At 45.2% G+C, this 24585-nt stretch overlaps 5 protein-coding genes across 19 annotated transcripts in view; 2 read left to right on the top strand and 3 right to left on the bottom strand.

Moving 5' to 3' along the window:
• Window positions 1-11: 11 nt before the first annotated feature.
• ppk11 (pickpocket 11) lies at window positions 12-14064 on the bottom strand. Of its 2 annotated transcripts, XM_002132484.3 has the most exons (5): window positions 13975-14064; window positions 1794-1961; window positions 559-1740; window positions 294-500; window positions 12-200 (listed from the first exon to the last, which is right to left on the bottom strand). In XM_002132484.3, exons 3-5 carry the CDS (start codon window positions 1736-1738, stop codon window positions 37-39), a joined length of 1551 nt encoding a protein of 516 aa, XP_002132520.3. In that variant the 5' UTR covers window positions 1739-1740; window positions 1794-1961; window positions 13975-14064; the 3' UTR covers window positions 12-36. The 2 variants fall into 2 exon arrangements, with proteins under 2 accessions (XP_002132520.3, XP_033235223.1); XM_033379332.1 differs by lacking the exon at window positions 12-200 and having other exon boundaries at window positions 417-500; window positions 564-1740.
• On the top strand, window positions 3965-15280 carry IP3K1 (inositol-trisphosphate 3-kinase-like protein). Of its 2 annotated transcripts, none has more exons than XM_015180251.2 (3): window positions 3965-5022; window positions 13456-13605; window positions 14008-15280. In XM_015180251.2, the coding sequence occupies exons 1-3, from the start codon at window positions 4951-4953 to the stop codon at window positions 14923-14925; spliced, it is 1140 nt and encodes a 379-aa protein (XP_015035737.1). In that variant the 5' UTR covers window positions 3965-4950; the 3' UTR covers window positions 14926-15280. The 2 variants fall into 2 exon arrangements, with proteins under 2 accessions (XP_015035737.1, XP_001356352.3); XM_001356316.4 differs by lacking the exon at window positions 3965-5022 and adding an exon at window positions 8443-9290.
• Window positions 15281-15548: 268 nt separating this feature from the next.
• On the top strand, window positions 15549-16617 carry LOC4816986 (alpha-ketoglutarate-dependent dioxygenase alkB homolog 4). Its single transcript, XM_033379333.1, has 2 exons — window positions 15549-16357; window positions 16413-16617. The coding sequence occupies exons 1-2, from the start codon at window positions 15633-15635 to the stop codon at window positions 16600-16602; spliced, it is 915 nt and encodes a 304-aa protein (XP_033235224.1). The 5' UTR covers window positions 15549-15632; the 3' UTR covers window positions 16603-16617.
• LOC4817311 (zinc finger protein 121) lies at window positions 16583-17818 on the bottom strand. Its single transcript, XM_001356313.4, has 2 exons — window positions 17569-17818; window positions 16583-17519 (listed from the first exon to the last, which is right to left on the bottom strand). The coding sequence occupies exons 1-2, from the start codon at window positions 17692-17694 to the stop codon at window positions 16605-16607; spliced, it is 1041 nt and encodes a 346-aa protein (XP_001356349.3). The 5' UTR covers window positions 17695-17818; the 3' UTR covers window positions 16583-16604.
• Window positions 17819-19298: 1480 nt separating this feature from the next.
• Window positions 19299-24585, bottom strand: part of nAChRalpha6 (nicotinic acetylcholine receptor alpha6) — a 97825-nt gene continuing 92538 nt past the window's right edge. For 10 of the 13 annotated variants that reach the window (XM_001356312.4, XM_015180247.2, XM_015180248.2 and 7 more), the window contains 4 exons: window positions 23640-23749; window positions 23342-23556; window positions 23093-23266; window positions 19299-22588 (listed from right to left, as the gene is read on the bottom strand). In XM_001356312.4, the coding sequence (XP_001356348.3) occupies window positions 22504-22588; window positions 23093-23266; window positions 23342-23556; window positions 23640-23749 (584 nt within the window). In that variant the 3' untranslated portion in view covers window positions 19299-22503. Of the gene's footprint in view, window positions 22589-23092; window positions 23267-23341; window positions 23557-23639; window positions 23750-24585 lie in introns of those variants that run through there. The other 3 variants (XR_001451063.2, XR_001451064.2, XR_004469030.1) reach the window with 1 other exon arrangement.

The raw sequence follows: 24585 nt of genomic DNA, 5'->3' as shown, positions 1-24585 counted from the left end.
GCGGCAATAAGTCTCGCGCTTAATTACCGCCCACCGCTAATGAGCCAAACCCACTTTTGCTTGTTTCCTGCGGCGTCGCCAGAGTATCTGCTGGCGCGCCAGCCAGTTGCAAGTGGGGCGCACACACGTAAAGAATATTAGCTCGAAGACCGACACGAAACTGCAGCCCATAAATAGCCCGTTGACGCCGCCAAAGGTTCCTGCCCATTATGGATAGATGAATGACACTTTAATACGGGGGGCGCTTGTCTTGTTGGTAGTTTCGTTAATGGAATATGCCCTTGGACACTTGCCTATGAATGCCAGCCAGGTCTCGTACACGTCCAAAAGCAGCTCCTCGGTAAATGCGAGGTCGTAGTAGACATTCAAGCGGACCTCGTTCGTGGAATTGGATCCCTTTATGAGACTCACATCACTCTCGAATTCATAGCGATGGAATGTGCACGGCGGCAGGCAATTGCAGTCCCTCTCCACTGCCGTGATCTGCTCACTAATTTCATCTGTAAATAGAAAACCAATCAATAAACCTTACTTTTGTATCAGATATCATTCACTTGCCATACTTCCGCACACATTCCACCTGCTGGAGGCCACAAATGGGCCATGTGCTTTCCCCAGGAGCATGGGGCGGAACACAGCCGCAAGACTGAATGATTTTTTTGCTGCGACACTCGGTAAGGCAGTTGCTTAGACTGTAGGCGGAGTAGAACCACAGACGATGCTCATCGGGCAGGAAGCAGCGTCGGTCCTCAATGGGAAGGCCCGCTAGATTCGCTGTGAACCGCGTGGAAAAGGCTCGCACCATTATGTGGGTCTCTGAATCACTTGGTATCATCATCCTCATGGTGGCGGCATCTGGTACGCTTTGGGATTCGTGAATGAGAACCTCAAAGCCATGGGATGCAATTATTGAGGCAGCATAATCCTCTTTTTGAAGTTTAACCACGAGACTAACTCCCAACTGTGAAGTGTAGAGCTCTTTTTGATGGTTAAAGCTGCAGCAGAGACGATTATCAAAGGTCCAGAATGGCTTCAGTTCTCCCAGGCAGCTTTCCAGATGATTTTCCCACTTGCAGCTACGGATCTGTTCACAGATTGGCGGAGCCAGATCCTCCAGAAGCTGCGACCAGTTGAGGTTCGTCCGAAATAGCTCCTCCATAACGCTATTCCGCAGCGTTTCCTCTGACACTTTCCATTCCTTGGCTCTTTTCTGTAGCTTATCCTTGGAAATTCCATTCAAACTGCATATAGTTACCGCCGGAAAGGGGATCTCTGAGGTTGCCTTCATCATGCTGTCTATAAAAAGAATGGTGGGAGCTTCTTTGGGCGCCGTGAGGAGGATAACGTTCGACAAAATCACTGCAGTACAAATCAGAAGCCACCAGAAAATGCGCTGCCAGGTCTCGGCCCCGACAAACACATGGAAGCCATGGATGCTGGCCATTTCGCAGTAGATCTCGAAGCCAGATTTCCGTTTGCACATGCCATCGTCCTTGCGGGCCCGCAGGAAGCCCAGAAAACTGGGCAGAGGCAGCTGCTGAAATCGTTGAATGATCCTAGAGTGCCATCGCAGTATCTTCAAGCGCTTCAGGCTGCTGGCTACGGCTGAGATTTTCCCCACTTTCGTCTCAAAATGTTGCAGATGTGCTTTTGTCTGTAGCTTTTTTGGCCTGAGATAGTCCTCAAAGTAAACCGTATACAGGGGAGGCGGGGTCTCCTCTATTTTAAAGGCAGACATGTCTGAAATCGGTAGAAAGTATTAGCTGGAGTTTGGTATACTTTTGTGGTCTTACCTGAAGAGTACTCCGTATATATACCGTTTGTAGGTTCCTTAATGGTTCGGTAGTCACACGCCCTTAAGTTGTAAAATCCACAATCAATAGAACAACATCATGGGAGGACTTTCACCTCGCGGTTTCCGTGTGTGCATTGAATCAGTTGTTGTGATCGCACGCCCCCAACTGGAAAGAGCAGAACAGAATAGAGAAAAACAATTATCCACACATTTATTTGCCTATCCATAAAGTTTGCTTCCGAGGCACTCGGGCGATAAGCTCCTCAAATATGAATAGGAAATTGTTTATAACAAATATACTTCCCACTCTCGCTCCTCCTCGGCTGCCTGACCCACAACCGTAATTGTTATTGTTTTCCCCTCGACTTGTTAATGAGTTTATTGTTATCTGGTCTAAGCAAGGCACACAGGCACCCACCCACTCCACCCGTTCCAACCAACTATAACTACGATATAATATTATATTCGGGTCGCGTCTGTTTTTGTTGGAATGCCAAATGTCATTGTCCGTGTCCCTCCTCCTCGTGCACCCTGCTAACGCCTTGGACTTGGACTTGCGACTGGGGTTTTCTGATTTCTATATTTGTATTTTTGTCAGCTGATTCCGCGAGTGTCGCCTCAGATTACCAATCTGTTTTATTTCGATTTTCACGATTTCCCTTATCACCGCGAAACGCCACCGCACTCGAGAGTAAGTAATTAATGTGTCTAGATCATCGGGAATGACATTGTTAAGGTGATAAGCTCATTGAGAATTGGGAAACTATCAGATTTGTAGCTGAAGGGTGCCCTTCTAACCACTAGGGCATATTCCCATAAGCGAGCGGCCACACTAGTTACGATTGGTGGGAAAAGCGTACCTAGCGTTTAGACTCTTCATTCGATCTTTGATCTTATTCGTAGGCAACAGATTTTGAGAGTTCCTCACCTTTGATTAGAAGCGAAAGTGTACGCGAAATTATATATATATGTTTAGATTATGGAAGCGCATTGTGACTACAGACTACAGAGAATGAATCAGCAGAAAGACAGCATACTGCAAAGAATCTATACATATTTCATCATCAGAACTTCCGGATGTTGCCTTTACAGGATGTTGCTCTAAAATATTTCCCACGGCTGGGACTTTTAGTTATAGGCACACCCTGTAGCTCCTGCAACTAAGCTAAACAAGCCAGCTAAATTCACACAGCTTGACTGTTTACCCAGTTTAGAACTTCCTGTTGTGCCTCTCATCTACATGCACGGTTCCCACACAGATTCCGGGGTTTAGCCAGAATCCAACCATAACCGACCGAAACTTGTGCACCAATATTTGCTCTCGCAATATTTACGAGCAATTGTGATTTGTGGGCCGAGCAAATATTTGAATTCAATGGAACTGTAAGAGCTATAAATTTTCCGTGAATTGAAGTTCGCATGGATTTAATTAATTGGATTTTTTTGCTTTCGGTTTTGGGTTTGTTTCATTTTATATGAATTTTGGCCAAGGCTGACCAAAATCTTTCTAATGATATTCAGCGGGCATTTCGCCGACGCCTTCATTTGCATGCCACGTGCCCGTGTCCGTGCCCGAGAGACTTTCTGTGTCGCGTCTGGCACGTCTCGCGCGTCTGACAATATATTACACAATTATGGTTCCGATGTCGGGGCCCGATAAGACCCGGCCGGCCCGGCCTGGCCCTGCACTGGCGCTCTGAATCAGATGCTGCTGACAGTCAGGCGTTTCTGCTGCTTGGATCTGAGACGATTCCCTGGTCCCCTGGTGCAGATGCACTCGCCTGAGAACGCCTGAGACCGAAGGCTTGCGAATTTGTTGCGCGTTGGGTTATTTTCGGTATGTGGGCTTATAAATAAACCTCCCGCGTAACGGTACGCCGTTCAACTTGCGTCACGCGCAACGGTAAGGCCAGCTGTCAGTGCAACAACTGTATCTTCCCTGCCCGAGTCGTCATCTTCCACAATCTGACGCGACCGAGGGATCTATTTTTGGCATTAATTGGTGTAAACTCATATTGTTTTTTATGATAAGAGATAATCCGCCGAACCAGCGATGAAACCACTGTTTTTTTGTTTCCAGGCAGAGGCCCCCCCGGGGAGCAGCTTATTGTCTTGTCTTCCACGATGTGTGCGATGTGATGTGGTGTGTATTTATTATCAGGCGTTGATTTATGTGCACGTTCGCATTCGCTCGAAACTAGAGCGAGGCTAATCTTTAGCTGCAATTGACGCAAATTGATTTTGCACTCGAAATCGATCGTTCGTCTCCGTCCGTAGATCTCTCGCCTCCTGCTCCTGCCCGAAAGAAATGCAAGGAGCGGGGCTCCAGTTCTCCCTCGTTCCAGTTTCCCCTTCCAGATGCCCTTCTTTCTGGCCATTTGATCGTGAGGCAAGGCAACCATTTCCGATCACAGCCCAATTAGCAACAAGCCAATCCACACACAATCCATGTGCTAAACAAACTTCAAACGATCTGCGAGATCAGAGAGAACAGAGCGAACAGAGCGAGCTCTTTGTTTTGCCAGAAATTAACGGAGGATGACATAATGCGGCCAAAGAAAGTACCAGTACGCTGTACGCTCTCTTTAGATTTTCTAGTTGTTGTTCTGCGGTTGGAGATTTTAATTGCAATTCCAGAAACGAAATTCCTTTCGTTACGATTCCGATTCCGACTCCGAGATGGCGAGAAAAACAGAAGGCAGCCGTTGTTTTTATCCCCGTTTCAGATCGTTTGGCTCGAATCAATCAAATTGTTTACACGCATATAAATATTTATTATCGTTTGCGTTTGTTTGTTTCTTGCCGAGGTTCTAATTTTACACTCGTTCTCGGCCAGCAATTGTTTCTCCTGTTTCCCATTTCATTGCTGTTTTTGCCCTGCACTGACACTCGGCAGTCGGCAGTCGAGCGTTTTATTTCGGTTGTGACCCCCAGTTCGATCTCAGTGTCCAGCAGGAGATAGGAGACAGCGACGCTTCTATCTGTGGCTCGCGCCACTCACATGTCTATATGGACTGTATGGAGTGGATGGAGGCGACACTACTATTTTTAAGTTTGCGAAAAATCATTCACAAACCAAATGACAGTCGGCACAAATTAGCAGGTTGATAGCCCCCAGAGGAGTGATCAAAACAAACTCTGCTATCAGCTCACAAATGAGAGCGTTCCTAGAGGGATTCGCCTCGGTCTGTTGCCATGTGACCAGTGCTCCATCAGCAGAAGAACTGGTAAGTTTTTGTAACGATTCCCCTTGGGAGCCACTCTTTGGATGTTCTGCAGATTGCATTTGCCCCTCTACCGAATTCCCAGGAACACTCCATCTGTGACGTACTCCCATTGCTTGAGTGAAATCTTTCATCAGAAAACGTTATCCCCATTCCCATTTGTCAGCATCTCTCAGCGCACTCAGATCGTGACGTTGTCGATGTCAGACCATACAATATATACAATTATCAGTCAATTAATCAGTTTTTATGTATATCAAGGAAAGTTTTCCAAACAATTTGAGTGCTTTCGTTTCCTGTCTTGGAACTGGAGAATGCTCCAATGGACTCTCGGCCATCTCGTGACGTTGGATTCATTGGAAAAGTGGCTCCACTCGCTAGCTAAGGGTTTATCCCCCGGGTATTTGGATTGTGTTCTGTCCAGACTTTTGCCATTGTGGGGAAACCACAGTGCGGTCTACAGACTGATGACATATTTCGATTGGGAGCGAGATATGACTGCGGGTATGAGTGCGAGTACGAGTAGAACTGGTAAACACTTGGTTTAGCTTGTGGCTTACAAGCTAAACAATTAACCTCAAACAGAGTTCAGCGCAGATAAGGGAAGCCCTGTGTACGACATTGAAGAAACATTTATCGACTCAATGCGGTGGCGATTCTTTAGTCAGCTGTTTTAAAAATGTGAATTTTTCAATAGATTCTTCTAGGGTTACCATATTTAATGATCTGTGGTAGTTAGAGGTCTCCTGTGATGAATCCCATTAGCTTTTCCTTGCCTCTGGCATTTCCATATCATCAGGGCCCTTTTCCAGCAGTTCTTTTGTGTTTCGTCTACAGTTCTCTCGCCGCTGTATGCGTGAAGATCATCGGCTACACTCCCACACTATTCCGTATTCATGGAGAACATGTTAATGAGGAACACTTGTTGTAGTTTTTTCTGTATAGTTTTTTTGTGGTTTTTGTTTTTGCTTTGCGTTTTGTTGACTCGAGAGCTTAATACTGTGACGTCAGGAAAGTCATTGAGTATAATTTAAAAAGCGAGCGAGCGAGCCGGCGAGTGATCGCTGGCAAAATTATAACAAGCAAATATTCTGTGTGGAGTATGATCGAAATCTAAACCAACAGTCAGTAGAGGAGGAGGCCGCACAATTGGAGCCAGTGAAGCGTCAGAGCTTCAGAGGGAGCCTCCGCACTCGCACTACCCTGAGGAGCATAATATTAAGTTACAGAAATATGACGAACCATTCGATCGCGACTCGAAGCCGAAACCGATTCTGAGCCAGTCCGGCAGTCCGTCCCGGCCAGTCAGCTACGATAAAGTCGCGAGATTAAAAAAGTCAAGTGACACTCAAATGCGTCAATCGAAAGCGCAAAAGTGACACAACAAAACACAGCAACAACAGAATGACGGAGTACAAAAGTCCGTCTCCGGAGCGACACATGGGAGGAGGCCAGTGCCTGCTGGTCCGTTGTCCGTTGTCCGGAGAGATTCTTTGTCTTAAACCCGTGCTGTCGATCTCGATCTTTGTCTCTTTTTCTTTTTCTTTGTCTTTGTCTCGTGGCCATTGCGACCACTGAGGCGTGCAGAAAGCCAATCCTCTTTCCTTCTCTTGCCATAACAAAGAAATTTCACGCAAACTTTACGTTTGACGTCAGGCCTACGACGGGGCTCTGGGGCTTTTCTGATCATGGGCTTTCTCATCACATCAGAGGGCTGCAACCGCTGCTGGATGATGATGATGATGATTATTCATGGAATACATTGGAAAGACGAGGGGAAGTGCCATTTGAATGAAGCTGTGAGACGCCGATAATTTAGCTTAATTGATGGGCAGCCCCAGCAATGCAGTGAGCAAGGGCCGGACTGCGGGTTGTCTATAGAGCGACCCCCTGTCCGGCCCTGACTTCATTCTGCCTCGCATTTGCATTATGCGAGAACTGGGGAGCGGCTGCTGCCGGTCGACTTATTTTTAATTGCTCAAGAATAGCATTTATCGTTGCAATTGATGGTTTTGTTTTGCTTGAGGCCGTTTGAGGTGGCAAGTGGTCACGTGCCTCGTTAAAAATTATCGACCCGTACGCCACGTTGCCTGCAGACACCAGAGGCAGCCAGGTTCAATGCATTTCGAGAGACAGTTTCCCGCGAACCCGAAGCCAAACCCAAGTCCGATGACAAGTCATTACCATTTTGGGGTTTGCATTACAATGGGACACACAACTGACTGACTGACAGACTGTCAGACAGACAGACGGCTGACAAACTGTCGTCTGGGGCTCTGACGTAGTCTCTGGGGAGTCTCTCTTCAAGCCAGAAGGAGAGACGACTCTAGACTGCAACTCGAACTCGAACTCGAGGTTTGTATGTCAGACTGACGCACGCATCTCGTCTCGATCGACAGCATCGACATCGCGCCAAACTAAAATATGCGCATATTGCACTCACTCTCTTTTTCTCCGTCTCTGTCTCAGTCTCTGTGTTGGCCATTGGCCATGAACCCCGCGGATGGAATGGCGAAGGATCTGCAGAAATTGGCGCAGCTTTTTGGCGACAGTTTGCATAATCCCCGAAAGACCCCAAGACGTTGCGCAGTTGCTGGCATGGCATGGCATTAGCATTGCAGATAAGTCCGGGAATCTCTTCTCGCAGAAGTTCAACAACAGCTCAGATAAAAGAGAGATCCAAAAGAGATCCCAAAGAAGCGGAGGAGGCAGACGGTTCAATGTCTGACCTTAGATGGCGCCACGAGATCGTTCGATCTGTCTGTTCTGTTTCGATTGTCCTTCTGGAAGACTCTTCTCTGAAGATTCTTTTGCGCATCGCATCGACCATTGGGTGTTGTTTTGCTCTAGGATTTCATGAATTCCACTCTGACAATATATTCAGCTCTAGTTGTTTTTCGTTTTCCCTTTCTGTGGTAATGCGAATTTCTAAACAAACAAGACATTTGTTGTGACCGCTTTTCGACGAGCCCTCTCGATTCCCCAGTCGATTGCGTAGAATAGATCCCAATCTAATTGATAATTCCATGTTGACTACGTAGGGAATCCAATTTAGGGATCACTTTCCTATCGCCATCATCTAATTGCAAATTCTTTTCACAACACGATTCAATTTGGAATTTTTTCATCTAAATATAGATTTCATGGGGTATTGCGATGCTAAAGATTACATTCTATGACATTCAGGGAACTTTTAAATAATAGATCCCCCTCTTAGGGAAAGGGATCTTCAGATCCGATGTAGATCGTTGAATATGGTCCTTAAAGATTCCTTTTCTGTTAGCCAGCACTATCTTCCCAGCTCCTCTCTCCCGAGGGTGTTGGGCTCACTCTCTCTCTCTCTCTCTCTCTGTCTCTTTATGCCTCTCGTTCTATTCCGAACGATCCGAAAAGCTTCTCTGTTGCCCACGCTCTCCGATCCGCGCCGAGAGAGCCGCTCGGCTCCCAACAATGCCGAGTACTCGCTCGACGACGAGTGCGACTCGTCAGAGTACAAAACTGGATGCCAGATGGCGAAACCAGTTAGTCGCCACCCAGAGCTCCACCAGCGAACGCAAGCTCTTCTCTGATTTCTACGGCAGTCGTTGTCGTCGTCGCGCGATCGCAGAAAAAAGACTCCCAACGGGCCACAAAGATAAAGATAAAGCAGCAAACAGCAAGCAATGCAAAAACAAAGTTAGATAAAGATAAAGTTTCCAATGCAAATGGAGCGTGAAAATCAATTGAAATGAGAATGCAGTTGAGAAATAGAAATATAGAAGTATAGAAAAACGAGCAGAATGCCAAAGTGTATGGAGGCATAAAGCGTGAAAATACGAGAATCCAAATCATAAATTGAAAAGGCGAAAAGCAAAACGCCACAAGGCAAAAGCAAACCCAGTGACAAAAATATCATTCGTTGTGCAAACTCTCGTGAGACGTGAGGCGATAACTCCGACTGAATGACTATGACTTCAACGGTGCTCCAGCGGCCTCCAGCAGCAGCAACAACACACCAGCAACAGTCGACAGCTGCCGCAAAGGTATCGAAGCCACCGAAACCCTCCTCCGCCAGCCGCTCCACGATGGCCTGGTCGAATGAGTCGAAATTGCGCTTCTCATGCATCGACAACATCGGCCTGAAGCAGCTGTGGAAATTAATTGCCTTGGACACGGGCGCCAGCTCCAAGCAGCACAATGCACACATCGTGTTGGATGTGGAGCAGCAGCAGCAGCAGCAGCAGCAGAAGCAATCGAAATCTGTTGGTCGCAACAACAATAACAACCATGAGGTGAGTGCCCGACAAAAGAAAGCTTGTAATATTGGTACCACAAAAGACAAACCAACCGACAGTGACGTCAATGGCGATGGTGGAGGATTGTCTTGTCCGTCCACATCCGCGTAGAAAGCAACACTCCAGAGAAAGTGGCCGAAAAAGAGAGAGATACACATATATATGTATACTCATGACCGAGGTATGGTTATGGGTCCAGGAATGACGTCTGCGGGGAGTTTTGTTTGTTGTTGAAACAACTGTGGGGCCTACCCACCCAGTCACCCCATACCCCTTAGCAACTTCAGCACCTTCAGGCCTTGGCCAGGAATGCGGCCTGTAAACAATACTCATATCTCGAGCAGATCTGCAGCGGCAGTACACCCGTACTCGTACTACGTTTAGCACTCGTGGGTCTGTCTGTGGGTCGAAAAGGGGTCCGATAATCCACGTAACGTCAATTTGCATACAGCAACGAGTCTGCGCTAATTAAAGACAAGCAACATGAGCCAACAACAAGAGACCAGAGCCGGACATTGCCGGTTATGAGAGCAGACCCAAGACACAGCATACAGCATACAGCACACATCACACATCAGACATGGCTATGGCTGTGGCTTGGATGAGGCGTCCATTCGGTCACATGGGCTACATGTACAAACGAATCGATTCATTTCATTTCATTTCATTAAAGACAATTGATTCGTTGAGGTTCGGGCTTCGGGCTTCGGGCTTCGGGCTTCGGAGATCCCTCTTTTGGCATTTCGACAGGAAGTCCACTCATTCTACGACACGTTTCTCGCTGTGCAGTTCTCTCGCCCTCAAATTTCGAGTGCAACAGCTAACTGTCTTTCTGTCTGTCTGTAAAGCGTTTTGTTTATTCGCAATCCGTTTTCCTTGTTATGTCATCTGGGTTTATTGACTCGCCACATTTCTCACAGTGTATCGCCAGCACTCGACACTACTTCTCTCCTCAAACAGTCCTCAAGTGCAGCGGCCCACACACACACTTTGCCTCAGATTCAAATTCGGCCTGAGGCCACAGTCCACCGGCCACAAGCCTCGCAGAGCTATCATTGGTTAATTTTTGCCAGCTTTAATTTTAATTTGTTCACTCTCTAAGATCAAGGCCCGGCAGCGAAGGTTGTGCCACAACTTTGGGTCATTCATTCGATCTAGTCCAGTTTCTATTTTGAGCACCCGGTTATTCCCCCGAATCTTCGCCATCTTCCATTGCAATCACCATCTTCGATCTGGTTTTTGTCGCCAATTTTTAATTGGGATTGGCATTAGTCACATGATGGGCCTCACTATGGGTCCCAGCCGAACTTTCGCAGGTATCGGCTGTGATTCACGAGCGCTGTCCGGCCAATCGATGCATTACAGGGAAAGGCTTATTGACGCATTTCCACGGTTCTCTATAGCGGATCCGGTTTCGGGTTCGGCTTTGGCTTTGGGCCCTCTCCTTACAGAACTGCGACGCAGACTACAGACTCGAGAGAGTGTGAAAATTCTTGAGTTAATTACAGCTTTTGATAGTTGGATAGTGTCTCTGTCCGCTGTTCCCTCTGGACATGGCTAACGGATCTAATCCTCTGCCAATGGCCTGGCTTTTGCGTTATGTCTTAACGTAACTGGTTTCCACACACTACCTCTCCCTTCGAGCCGTGCCCCCCCTCCTCAACCCCTCCTCGTTTCAGTAGATTGACGTCAATGCAAATATACATATGTATACCCCAAGCAAACGACTGCGACTATCTATATGCCGATGGTGCGGAATACTCATCCCAGTCTCAGTCTCAGAGCCATTCCCATTCCCATCCAGTCCACTCGCTGACGAGGTCTGTTCTTGCAGACAGACTGTTCTTCTCGAGGACTGTTTTTCTCCTTTCATAGTGTTTTTAATGTCAGGGTTGTGTTCTACAAAAAGCAGCGGCAGCGGTAGCGGCCGCACCTGGAGAAGGCTGCACCTGAGTCACCTCTGCTGTGGAGTCTGGAGGCACGATCCCCGCGAGGAGAACCTGTTTTTTGGGGCAAGTTGTACGCACGAATCCCAGGTTCAGGGTCTCTCAGGCCTTAGGCTGGACCTCAACAGCAACAGTCCGATCGCTGGCTCACAAACTCAACTTTCAACTCAAGTTCGAGTCAAAATTCGGCAGATTGATTTTTATAATTTTGTTTAATTTAACGCAACACTCCCCACCAGCCCCCGAGCGGGGCTTTGACGTCACGCGCATAAATTGATTTGAGCAAAGTTTTTATATCATTTTTTTGTTGGTGTTTTCTGTGGCCGTTGTATTTGTTTCTGTTTCTGTTTCGTTAACACGTTCCAAATGTTAAGTAGTCATAAATAAACACTACTAAACTGTGAGCTTAGCTAAACATTGGATTGGTGAATCGGCGGATCGGTGAGTCGCTGAGTCGGTGAATCGTTGAATCGTTGAATCGGTGAATCGGTCTGGCAGCCTAAAAATAGCCCAGGGTCTGGGCAGTCGCCTCCGAATCGGTTCGAGCCGATCCGCACCGAATCACTCAAGCGAAAAGTGCTGTAATTTTACTGCCACACTGCCTCCTCCTGCCATGATGTGGCATCTGCCATCACTGTTGGAGTTAATTATTGTTTTGCACACTCTGCGGTTTCGCTTTTTGAATCGCGGGAACTGTCACAATGTTTATCTGATGGATGATGCTTTTCCCTGACCGCTTTTCCTTCCCATTTTCCATATGGAATCTTCTGGTTATTAATGATATAATGATGATGATAAATATGCAATAGCTGATAAAAGTTAAATAATACAAATGTCTTCCTAGTGCTGTGTATCCCCCCATAGCGTGACGCACTCCCCAACTAAAACTAAAACTAAAACTAGAACCAAATTACAGCTTAAATGCTAATTAAACCTAGTCGCCCCAAAGGGGTGTACGTGCAAAAATGTACTATTCTGGGGGGTACACCCCTCACTCGTCTGTCCGACGCGAATCAGTTGTAAAATGCAGTTGTAAAACGAGTACTCAATGAACAGCGGACGGACTTACATACGTCGATCGATCGATCGATCGATAGATAGATATACATACGAGTAATACGATTGAACGGCCGCCGGTTAGGATCGGATCGTTCTACAAAGGTCAGTGCTGACGACACGCCCGAGTGTACCTCGAATATTGGTTAATAGAACTCGATATGGATCCCCATCGATCTCCACCACCCTACTGATTGCCGCTTAAACATATATGACATCTTATTAGCGACTAATTAATACATTTGTTTTCTCATAATGAACATGGAAATATAAGCGTTGAGGTCAAAGAATAAACGTAAATACATATGTTCTTAGGGGGCTCTAATCCGAATTTAATGTCCGACTGCGCAATATCTCAATCTCTAATCAAACATTTGCCTAAGGCTCTGGAACACATGTCATAAAATGATAAGAAGGCTGATAAGCAACACGTTGACCCTGAGAAGGGGTGTTCACTGTAGCCATCTCCTCATCGCACGCGTGACGAATTTGTGCCACATATGCAAATTTACCGAGTTTCTTGTTGCTGCTTACTGGACTTACGTAAAGATCGGAATCTCAGTGACAATCGTGGGGATGGGGAGCGGAGTGCTGTTAACCCAAGAGAAGGAACCCAAGAACCGACTGCCGCAGAAATACGCAGCCTTATCTGAACACTTAAGCGATACGATAATAGTGGATAGATAGCGCCAAAGGCAGAAGCCAAAGCTATATAAGATGCTGCGATACAAACGAGTTCCGAGCGCATTACCTTAATTTGTTAATTAATCAAGGCGTAGAGAGGTGATGGGGCGACTTTTCTACTCGTATGGGGGTCTGTGGTCCGGTCTGTCAGTCCGTCTGTCTGTATGTCCGTCTATCCGATCGCCTTCTACTCGGACAGATTGTTATTTGTTATGGCCAATGCTTATGGCTCAATTCGCATAGGCTAGCAGCAACGGCAACAGAAACAACAACGATCTTTGCATACTAAGTGCCTCATTAGGAACACGGCAGTGTCGTAAACCACACACGGCGTCCCATAAACCAAAAGCCATACACAAACAAAACGATCGAAATATTTCGCCTGCATTCTGATTGAATAAATAATTAAGACTTGAGTGAATCATATCCACAGCTCTTCTAACCATCGCATCCTCTATCTTTCCGTTTGATTGCAGCGGATTCCCTACGAGAACTGCGACAACTTGGCCGACTATTTGAGTCTACAAAGAGCGGCTCAGGTCCAGGTCCAGGCACAGACCAAGACACAGACACAGGCTCCCGCTCAGCAGACCCCACAGATGTCACTGCTCAAGTTCTTGGCCATTGTAAGTACATTGCATTTCCCATAAACACCCATAAAGGAGCAGGGCGAAACTTTCCACATGGCTGCGATTCGACAATTCGACGATTAAACGCTTCTGCTTCTGCTTATTCTGTTTCCTGCTTGCAACCTCGCACAATGTACGATTGCTTGTCGGGTCGCATAAATTTCGCGTTTACGAGGGCCGGGGCGTGGCTCCCTCCGAGGCAAGTAAATAAAATTTGTTTGATTATTTATAATCATGAGCATACCATAATGATGGAAGAGAGAGTGAGAAACAGAAACAGACAGAACCAGTTCGAATCGCAGCCGGACAGTGGACAGAGCGGCCGAGCTGATATCGAGACTTTATCAATGAATTTTTTCCACTTACCGATTCTTTCCTCTTTCTTCTAATCTTTTGCAGAATGCCCTGGAACTGAGCGCCCCCGCCACTCCGCATCTCCTCCAGCAGCAGCAGACCAAGCCCCAGGGCTGGATGCAGTTGTCCGGCCATCCAGAGAGCATTGTGCCCACGTCGACGGGAATTGTGCGGAAGCGCATCGTGGGCATCGATGACAGCGAGGTGCATGCCTACCGCATGATCTGCCAGGAGCCACAGACGGCGCAGATTGTTCCCGCGTACTTCGGTATGCGGGAGATGCAGTCGCAGCACTACATCGAGCTACAGGACCTGTTGGCCGGCTTCAAGGATCCCTGCGTGATGGACATCAAGATGGGCTGCCGCACCTTCCTCGAGTCGGAGGTGAGCAATGCCACGCTCCGGCCGGACTTGTACCAGAAAATGCTTGCCGTGGATGCCAGCGCACCGACGGCGGCCGAGCACGAGGCGCGAGCCATCACCAAGCTGCGCTATATGCTGTTCCGCGAGTCGCTCTCCTCCTCGCACACCAAGGGCTTCCGCATCGAAGCCCTCCGCCTGCGCGGTCGTCCTCCCGTCAAGGATTTGAAGACCTGCCGCAGCAGCGAACAGATCTCGCAGACCATCGAGCAGTTCCTGGCCGCCCGCAAGTCCGTGCAGAAGGAACTGCTGAAGCGCCTGAAGCACATGCGCCTGGTCGTCGAGCAGTCCGCCTTCTTCAATCGCCACGAGATCGTTGGCTCCAGCATATTCATTGTGTACGACGATGAGCGGGTCGGAGCGTGGCTGATTGACTTTGCCAAATGCCGCCAGCTGCCGGCGCATATGAGTGTGAACCATCGCAGCGCCTGGACGTCCGGCAACCGCGAGGAGGGCCTGCTGAAGGGCATGGACGAGCTGATCCACGCCTTCGAGGAGGTCTACGCCCGCAATGGCGGCCACCGCAGCTGCCTCAAGATCTAAAGCAAGATGGCGTCGGCGACTGCAGCTGGATCTGCACCACACCAGATGTCTGGCCCATAAGACTGATCACCCATGCTCCATTTGTACAGAAGAGAAGAGGATTCATTGCATCGACCGAACTGCGTCGCACTTTTTTTTTACTATTTTCCATATTGGAAACACTCTCGCGCCAGTTCCGAAGCACCGTTAGAACGGCGTGATGGCGTAGTGGAAGCTGGAACTGGGGGAGAGGAAAACGATTAGTATTTGATCACCAAGCAGCATTTGTTTTGTTTGAATGAAACAGGTTTAAACTAAGTATTTGTTGAAAACAATATACATCTGAACGCAAGAATAAATAACTTAAGAACATAAACTTACCAATTTGTTTTAAACTTGCGGATTTGAGAAAAGAAAATATACCGTCTGACCCTCGCAAAATATACTGAAATATACCGTGAGTATATCGGTGAAAAAACGAAGTTTGCCCTCATAGTCCCCCTCTATTTCAACAGGTGAACAACTTGGGTAAAATCCTTCCTTTTTTTTTTACAAAACACCCCACAATATCTTTCACCTGAAACGCGCCATGTGGTGAAATATTCGATAGTACTATCGTATTGAATGTGGCTCACTATCGATGGAATTATGTTCACAATCGATAATTGTCCAACACTGGCAAAACAGCTGATTGAGAGGACTTATTTACAATTTTTTGTGTTAAAAAAATGAACACAATTCGACCATGCGGCTGCAAAGGTGTGCGCACATGCCTGAGTTGCGAGAAGGACTTCCAAATAGCCAAACCCTCGCTGCAGGAACAGTTCCAGCAACTGGAGCCCTGGTCATACTGCGTTCAATGCGAACGTCTATACTCCGGCTGGGACACTACTGCGGTTCAGGCGGATCACCAGCATCACGACAAGGCCAAGGGTCTCCCTATGCCAGGGGTTCTCGTGCAGGAGCAGTTCCTCAGCAAGGATGAGGGCTCGCAGTTGATGGCCGACTTGGATGCGTTGCGCTGGGACATCTCTCAGAGCGGCCGTCGCAAGCAGAACTTTGGGCCCAAGACGAACTTCAAAAAGCGCAAGCTGCAGGTGGGCACCTTCGCCGGCTTCCCCAATAGCACGGAGTACGTTCAACGCCGATTCAATGAGGTGCCGCTGTTGCGTAACTTCCAGACCATCGAGCAGTGCTCCCTGGAGTACGAGCCCAGCAAGGGGGCCAGCATAGATCCACATGTGGACGACTGCTGGATTTGGGGCGAGCGTGTGGTGACAGTCAACTGCCTTGGCGATGCCGTCCTCACTCTCACAGTCTATGAAGAGCAGCAGGCGGGCAAGTACAACCTCGATTTGGTGGCCGCCTACGAGAATGAGCTGCTGGAGCCACTGCTGCCCGAGGAACGGCTCTCGGCATACAAGGGAAAGGTGCTCCGCATACCCATGCCCAAGTAAGCCACTCGATTTCATGGTTCCCTTTGTATGCTAAAGTCTCTCTCCCTCTAGCCTCTCGCTGATTGTTCTGTACGGGCCGGCGCGCTATCAATTTGAGCATTCTGTGCTGCGCGAGGATGTGGTGGAGCGACGCGTTTGCATAGCCTACAGGGAGTTCACGCCCATGTACATTGCTGGGGCGGACCAAGAGAAGGGGGATCCCGTGAGGGAAAAGTCACAAATCTTTTGGCAAATAAACTAATTTTATTCTGGATAATACTTCTTTCTGCTCGCTGGTGTGTAGTCCAAGAGTGACACTTGAGCGGGCAGCTGGACGCCATGCACACGCTTTAGGTGGGCTCGGAGGCCTCTGCTGGTGGTGAAGATTTTTGAGCAGACCACACACGGGTGGTTCGGGTGCTTGTTGCGAATATGGTCGTTGAGATCCTTGAACTTGGCGAAGGCGCTGGTGCAGTACTTGCAGACGTGCGATTTGCGGACATGGGTCTTCAGGTACTGGGAAGAGGCGAAGGCATGCGTGCAGTACTTGCACTTGTAGATGGCCTGACTGCCGCTCGGATCCACGTGGAGGCGGCGATTCGTCTCGTTGTAATCATCCAGGTCGTTGTGCGTCAGTTCGACGGCCGCATAATCCACTGTCCACTGCTGCAGCTGCAGACCACCGTCGGAGGTTCCTTCGGCCAGGGGCTTACTAGTGGTGACTGGTAGGAACTCCGAGACAATCAACGAATCTTGATTCGCCAGCTTCTGTGATGGGATAGACTGAAACTCTTCCATTATCTCTGAACATTCGTCTATTAGATCTGGATACACGTCCATTATCTTTGGATTCCCGTCTATTTTCTCTGAACTCTCGTCTATTATCTCCGGACACTCGTCTATTAAGTCTGCACCCTCGTCTATGGGCGCGAAGTCCAGTGCATCTGCTTGCACTATTGTCTCCGTCTCTGTATCTGGCTCTGGCTCCATGAAGGAGCATTCTTCCTCGATTGTATCCCCTTCGTGTACCACATACATCTCTCCTTCCTGGGCCTGGGCGAATAGTTCGAGCAGTTGTTGATTGGCGACTTTCAGCTTCGTGGAGAATGCATAGATCTGCATGAAACTGTCCAGGCATGGCTTGCATATCATTGCCAGCTCATCTGTCAGATTCATATTCTGAAGAAGACGCCATTAGTTCGATTGTGTCTTAGTTTTGCTGTATTACCTCTTGGAATGTGGCGTCCATCATCTCGAGGACTGTGTGTTCCGGCCAGTCGCTGGTTCGGTGCTCCGTGATGTCAACGTCTGCGCTGCCGTCAAAGCAAATTCTGCACAACTTACGCAGGTCCATTATTAATTGTGCAACAGATATCAAATATCATTAAACCCCGCGGATCTGCGTTCTTCACCTGTTTATTTTATCGTTTAATCGATTTATCGTTAAAATATAGCGTCCGACCACAGTATATATACTGTATGGTAAGTGGTCCGACCCTCAGAAATATACCAAAATATACCGTAAATATACTGACTTTAATATATACTGGAAAAATCATCAGAGAAAATCCCAAAACAGTCCTACAAAACTTAAGTGCCAAATAGAAATTGTCTTGAAAGTGAATGGGCGAAAAGGATTTAAATGCAATATATTGGAATAAATGATACACATAAGTACGATTTGTGAGCGAAAATTCAAAAAACCTGCGTATGGAAATTTACCTTTGAAAAAATAGATTGATGAAATTGACAAAATATACCGAGACTTTTGAACTGTTACATTTGCTCAATTTATTACACAGCAACGATTCCTTTTTGCGCCGCCTGTTGATAGTTACACGAACTAATTTTTAATGAAGCTACAGCAACAAAATGGAATTGATAGACACTTAACGGCGCTTAAATTTGAAATCATGTTTGAAAATCAACTAAACAAGAAAACAAGCTTTGATGGTATTTCTCTTTTCAAAATAAATTTTTATTCAGTTTTGTGTGTGTTTGTAGCAATCATTTCTCTCGATTTTTAATATTAATTTGTTTATTATTTAAATCATTTAATTCCTTTGTTTTCGCCTTATAATTAATTATTATCGTCAATGTGACGAAAGTTATTTGTCTGTCAATAATACTTATCGACAACAGACTTTTGCTAATTTTTTGGGTTTCCTTTCTGTTTTGCCATTTCATTACATGCATAATTAGTTGGAAGTTTTATGTTTTTGTTTTTTCTTACTTTTGCTTTTGGCATTCGACAGAAATTGCGGTAACGGTTTAATAATTATGCAATTAGCTATTTAAATTGAATTGGTAGTTAGACTTGGAGGGGTTCTTTTGGCATTGGATTGGGGTTGGTCTCGGGCTCGGGCGCGGGCACGGGTACGGTACGGATGTGGACTGGGGTTCTGGGGACTTGGAAGTCTTAGGTTGGGTGAGTTTGGTGCTTAACATTTGCAGTTTATAGCCTAAGTTTTTTGTTGTCTTTTAGTTAAATGCTAATTTTAAATATATTTGCTTGGTTTAAAAAATGTCCCGATCGAATTGGTTTGTTTATGCGCTATTTATTGTTGTTGAACTGTTTTAATTGCTCTTCTCGGCATGATCATGCGGAATTGAAACAAAAATCGGATTTCTTCGGTTTTCTGCATTCTTTATTATTTTGTTATACGAACAACTCGAATGTTTCCATGATTTTGTGTGGGTTTTGATTGTTTGAGTATGTGGCCTGTGTATGCATGTGTTTGTGGGAATGGGCATGGGCGTGGGCGTGGGCATGGGCGTGTACCAACCGTTTTTCTTAATTTGCGTATTGCGTGTGTAACTCTGATCAGAGGAAATTAGTTATTACTTGCAAAGTAAGTAAGTAGTAAGTAAGTAGTAGAGTTTTCAAATGAAAAACATTTTCCTTGACTACAATCTTTTCAATTTTAAATTCGTTTATCGTTTTTGTTTTTCCATCAATTTCTTTTTCTTTTCTTTTCCTTTTGGGTTTTTGCGTTAGTAGCCCTCTCCTAATGTAGGACGCTTAGTTTATAGTTCCTTGCCCCCATCGTCATCGTAATCGTCTTCGTCATCGCCTTCATTTGGTTTATAATTGCCTAGTTAATGCTATATTATTATTATTTTTATTATACATATTCTCGTACATGTAGAGTTCAATCTTTTAAAGAGTGTAGAAAATGGTTTGCTTTTTAAAATAGCTTCTTTTTATCAAAAAGACATCCATACACATATACATAGTTCTAATTACGCGCCTAGCTGCTCAAAGATTAGCACTAAATTAATTATAAAAAAACTAAATTTAAAATGCACACACTATCTCCGTCTCCGTCTCCATCTTATCTGCACCTGCATCTGCATTTGCATCTGCATTTTCATATCCAACTTTATCTGATTCTGATCCTCATTCGATATCGTATCGTGCACGTATTCTTATGCGTCAACGCAGGATATCAATTTCAGTTAGAATTTAAATTTGAAATCGATCTTGACGATAAACAATCCATAAACAACAACCTCATGGGGGACAGAGCAGTTATCGGTAGGATTACGCATCGCTCGGGGCGTAAGTAAAAATCTTCTCATATCAAATATCAAATGTACTCGTAAATGCAAATAAAACATACAAAGTGAGTGTATACACATATAACGCTTAGATCTGCAGTTCCTTCAATTGATTCCAGCACTCAATGGGGTTCCGTTCCGTTTCCTAGACTGTGTTCGGGGGTGAGCTGATTTCATTTCCTTTAAGTAAACTTTTCGTCTGGCTATCAAAAGTGGTTCGTGGTTCGAGGTTCGAGGTTCGTCACACAATTCTGTTAGAAATTCTCTCGGATAGGACAACACATAAAATACTATTCCGGAAAGAGAGTGTGTGAGAGAGAGGGGGGTGTTTTACTCAAGGGGAAGACAGAGGAGTGCGATTAATACGGCAGTGTTGCTTCTTCTTCTAATCATCGATCCCATCCATCGGATCCGTTTGTTATCGTTTCATTTTTTTCAACAAGGAGGTAGGTTTTTCATTGATCATTGATTTTTGTTTTTGTGTAGAAAACATTCACATTAATAGGTTTCGTAGGTGGGTTCCGGAAAGAGTGTTCGTGTACGAGTTCGTTCATTGGGGACTATACCGTAAATATCACTGTTTTGCTTTGTGTTTGAGGGGAGATCGTTTCGAATCGATTTGATTCGATTTGATTCGATTGGATTAGATTGGATAGAGCAGAGTAAAGTAGACGAAATTTGAAGCTCGTATCTAGGAACACATTGGGGAAGAGAACTCGATTCGAAAACTATGCGAAAACTTCCAACAAAATTGTGATTTCTTGGATGCGATTGGGTTGGGCTGTTGATCTGGTTGGTTGGCTTAGTAGGGTTCTGTTCTTTTCTGATCTTGCGCTGCCTTTGCTTCTGTAATTGCTTCTGCCTAGTGTCTGTAGTTTTGCTCGCTTCCGTATTGGTTTTATTAAAAATATATCTATTTATATATGTATATTTATGTATGTATATATGCGGTGATATATGTGTCATAAAATATATATACACCTGTTCATCTTGTATTGCTATCTTGGAGTTTGCTTTCTGCTTTCTTTCTGCTTTGTGTTTCATTGTAATTATTACTTTGACTAATTAATTGCTGACTATAACTCGGTTTGGTTTTGCTTTTGCATTTGCATTCGGTTCGCTCATTTTCATTTTCATTTTCGGTATTTTCGATTTGCTACAATATTTCAACAATAAATTTTCTAAAAACATTTCGTTCAACGAACATATACTCGTACTCCTGCTCCAAGGGTTCGTGAATGCGCCTTTTAAAAATTAATTCAATTCACTATTCAATATATATGTATTTATATATTTTTGTTTGTTTGTATCCATTATTATGTGTCAGTTTGTTACCATGTTACACTTAGCTATCCCTCACTTTTCACTTTTCAATCTACGCTCCACTCTCAAAGCCCGCACCAAAAAAAAAGATACAACATAAGATGTACGATTTTTATAAAGAACGAAAATAAGACTCTTCAAGTTTTTTCACTGGGATCATATTTTGTTTGCAAAATTTGAATGAAGGAAATCAAACAAAATATTGTTGGTCCACGTGATCCCAAAAATCAAAACTAAGAGACACAAAATATAGTAAAGTAAACTGAGAGAAACAAAGGATAAATAAGGCCAATAAGTCAATCTTCTGATGCCTACACTCGCCTACAAATAAGTTGTTTCTTTCCCTTGTTTTTGCATTTGTCAATTAAGTGCTTCAGTGTCTGTGTGTCTCTGTCTCTGTCTCCGTCTCTGTCGCTGAGTGTGTGTGGGTGTTATGTGGGTGTGTTGCCATTTTAAATACATATCTAATGTCTCATAGGAACAATCTCTTATATATATATATATATCATATATCTTATGTGTTTTTGTTTGTGTAGTATCTTGTGTGTGGCTCTATATAGTACGTATCCTATGTCTGTGTCTGTCGTCTGTTCATCTTACATAAATTATAGCAACTCAACGTGTTAATTAACTTATAACTTATACATGTGTGTGCAGTTGTATGTGTATGTAGCTTTTGTGTGTGTCCTTTGCCGCGATGTTTCTTTGTTGTTCCTCCCATCCATATTGTGCACCTCCTCTCCGCCCATTGGCTCCTACTCCATCCCTATGCAAATTTTGGTTTGCTTTTGCTTTTTGTTTACTTAACTTTTATAATTTTGTTCGTGTTAGTGTGTCTGTCAGTGTGTATGTGTAGCTTACTTAACACTTTTGTTTTCTCTCTTATTTATTCGGTTTCTTGTACGGCAGTAATTTTTGCTTTTTTGTTTGGTTTCTCCATAAAATATTTTGGTTTAGTATATGATTTTGTTTCTCTATTTTTTTTTTGCGAAATTTCCTTTGCTCTTTTTTTGTTTTGTTTTTGACTTAAAAATGTAATTAACAATTTTTTTTTTCGGTTTTTCCATTTGTTTCTTCGCTTTTGCTTGGTTTCAAAGCAGCTTCGCTAGTTTTTTGTTGGTTTGGTTTTTGAAAAAGAACTTAACTATGCATCTCCCTCGCCTAACACACAGACTCCGCACTCCGGCGTATCTAATCCGCGTGTGTGTGTGCGTGTGTGTGCTAGGTGTATGCGCTTCCGTATCCGTATCCGTAGCTTAATTGTCTAAATTGAGCGTCCTTATTGCACGATTATGTGCGGAGCTGAGAGCAGCACGGTTACCGTTGCAATAATCGTAAAGAGCGTGAAAACAATTAAACAAAATCTGTGGAGTAGAAGAGCAAGCAAATCAGCGCCTCGAAAACAAAATGGCGGCGGCCCGGGTGTCGGCCATCTTTCAATATTTGAGCCACGTGCTCTCTCTGTGTGTGTGTGCATGGGCGTGGGCGTGGGCGTGGACGTGTTGGTGTGGGCAAGCTGGTTGTGTGCTTGGCAAGGCGTTCCGCCGGAAGATGTGTGACAGACAAAGCGTTTGCCGAGCCTAATTGTTTGACTTGGAAAGCGGCCACCGAAGCGTGCTGCCTCTGGTTCAATACATCCACTCAGGAAAGTGAATATTTGAATGTACATAATGATGTGGCTAATCACAGGAGTTGGTTGACGAGTGGCACATAACAGGGAGATAGCCAGTACCGTTTGAATTGGTATAATAACAGAATAAAGCACCAAAAGATTGATTTTGCATCCCAAGAATAGTTTTGGTTAGCCAGACACTTAGTTCCCAACGTTAGGTTGTATGTAAAAGTGTTTATGTGGGGTATGCACTCACCTATCCACAACCATTGCAGCGAACTTCCAATCGCTTATCAATTCCGCTTCGTCGTCAGCTTTGCGCATGCGCGCCGTAATAAATTGCAATTCTTTGAGAATTAAGTGGAGATCTTTGTGATTGCAGCCAATGGCCGTGTGGTGTTCCTCCACCGTTGTGGGTCGGCCAAAGCTACTGCAAATGTGAATAGAGAGTACAGATAATGGGTTAGTAAAGGATAATCTTGCAACCATTCAGCTGGATACTTACGCCGACGAACCGATGGCGGTTTGAGATCCTGATATTGTATGCCGAAAGTCATCGTCAATATCGAGAACATTGGCGAGCAGAGACTTGGAAGAGCGCTCCTTCAGCTCCAATTCCTTCATGCGATTGCTTAATAGTATTGTTTTGCGTGTGATCTTGCGGCCGGGTCGACCCATCCGCAAGATCCAGGGCAGCCATTGTAGGAAAACGGATTTGATCTGATCCAAGCCAGAGAACAGAAACCAGAAAGAGGACCAGTGAGAGGGGTATTGTAAGAGGACTGCTCAGATGGAGGACTTACCCACGGTGGCATCTCGTGAATGTCCGCTGTGCGATGGTGATAGTTGAGCACCACAACCGTGAGCACCACCGACGATGCGACCATGAACATGATGCAGTTGAAATAGGTGCCTGAGTGGGATTTGGGGTATAGCAAGAAGATATAGAGAAAAGCGAATGTTAGAGTGCTGATCGTGGGGCCTTGCATCTCATTAAAACACTAAGAACAGAAGCGTCAAATCATAATTTACAAACTCGTACAACATTACTTTAGTTTAGCTTCATTTCATGATAGACTTCGATTAGAGTTACGGTTAGAGAAAGTAGCGTGATGATTACTGTGTTTACTGTTTGATTACAATGCTGTGACTACTGTTCTTTACGTTACTACGCTTTGTTACGTTACGTTACGTTACGTTACATTGCGGATGCAACTATGACTATAAATACGTCTACTCAGAGCCACTACATTTGATGTTTATTTGAATACATTTTATGTCAGGCTTCTTCCATGCAGTTTAGTGTTTAAGTTTTGGTTCATGCAGAAGTTCTGGATATGAGAAGCGGGACAAAGAACAGTAAAGTATGGGGATACACATTCTGTAAATGATTCTTTATTGTGTAAAACTTGACTGTTCCTTGCTGCTCGTAGAATCGAATAAAACATTCACAAAAGCAGGCATGGATGGGGGCTGTGGGGGTCTCTGGGTCTGGGTAAACGGGGGGGTGGGTAAACGTGGGGCTAATCATTGTCTGGATAAGATTTCAACTTTAAACTTTTGTTCTAGAATGCTGTGAGTCGATAGTTTAGCTCCTCTGGCGTTAATATATTTTGTATTTGGTTATTGATTTAACGTTTCTATGGTTTACGGTATGCTCTCTGAATATTTAATGCTGGATGATTGAGTATTAGTAATTCGTTCGATTTATGGACTGTTTTGAGTATGCTTTCGATACTTGGGTGCGAG

The sequence above is a fragment of the Drosophila pseudoobscura genome, chromosome 4 (assembly GCF_009870125.1).
Source record: "Drosophila pseudoobscura strain MV-25-SWS-2005 chromosome 4, UCI_Dpse_MV25, whole genome shotgun sequence".
Lineage (NCBI taxonomy): Eukaryota > Metazoa > Arthropoda > Insecta > Diptera > Drosophilidae > Drosophila > Drosophila pseudoobscura.
This window is presented reverse-complemented; position numbering and strand designations above follow the sequence as displayed.

Excerpts from the sequence above, each read along its gene's own strand:
- LOC4817311 (XM_001356313.4), bottom strand. The coding sequence starts at position 17,694 with ATGGACCTGCGTAAGTTGTGCAGAATTTGCTTTGACGGCAGCGCAGAC. Across the intron at positions 17,520-17,568 it reads TGGACGCCACATTCCAAGAG|AATATGAATCTGACAGATGA; the intron begins GTAATACAGCAA and ends CGTCTTCTTCAG.
- ppk11 (XM_002132484.3), bottom strand. The coding sequence starts at position 1,738 with ATGTCTGCCTTTAAAATAGAGGAGACCCCGCCTCCCCTGTATACGGTT. Across the intron at positions 501-558 it reads GGAATGTGTGCGGAAGTATG|ATGAAATTAGTGAGCAGATC; the intron begins GCAAGTGAATGA and ends TTCTATTTACAG. Across the intron at positions 201-293 it reads GACCTGGCTGGCATTCATAG|GAACCTTTGGCGGCGTCAAC; the intron begins GCAAGTGTCCAA and ends CATAATGGGCAG.
- IP3K1 (XM_001356316.4), top strand. The coding sequence starts at position 8,961 with ATGACTATGACTTCAACGGTGCTCCAGCGGCCTCCAGCAGCAGCAACA. Across the intron at positions 9,291-13,455 it reads ACAACAATAACAACCATGAG|CGGATTCCCTACGAGAACTG; the intron begins GTGAGTGCCCGA and ends GTTTGATTGCAG. Across the intron at positions 13,606-14,007 it reads TGCTCAAGTTCTTGGCCATT|AATGCCCTGGAACTGAGCGC; the intron begins GTAAGTACATTG and ends AATCTTTTGCAG.
- LOC4816986 (XM_033379333.1), top strand. The coding sequence starts at position 15,633 with ATGAACACAATTCGACCATGCGGCTGCAAAGGTGTGCGCACATGCCTG. Across the intron at positions 16,358-16,412 it reads CTCCGCATACCCATGCCCAA|CCTCTCGCTGATTGTTCTGT; the intron begins GTAAGCCACTCG and ends CTCTCCCTCTAG.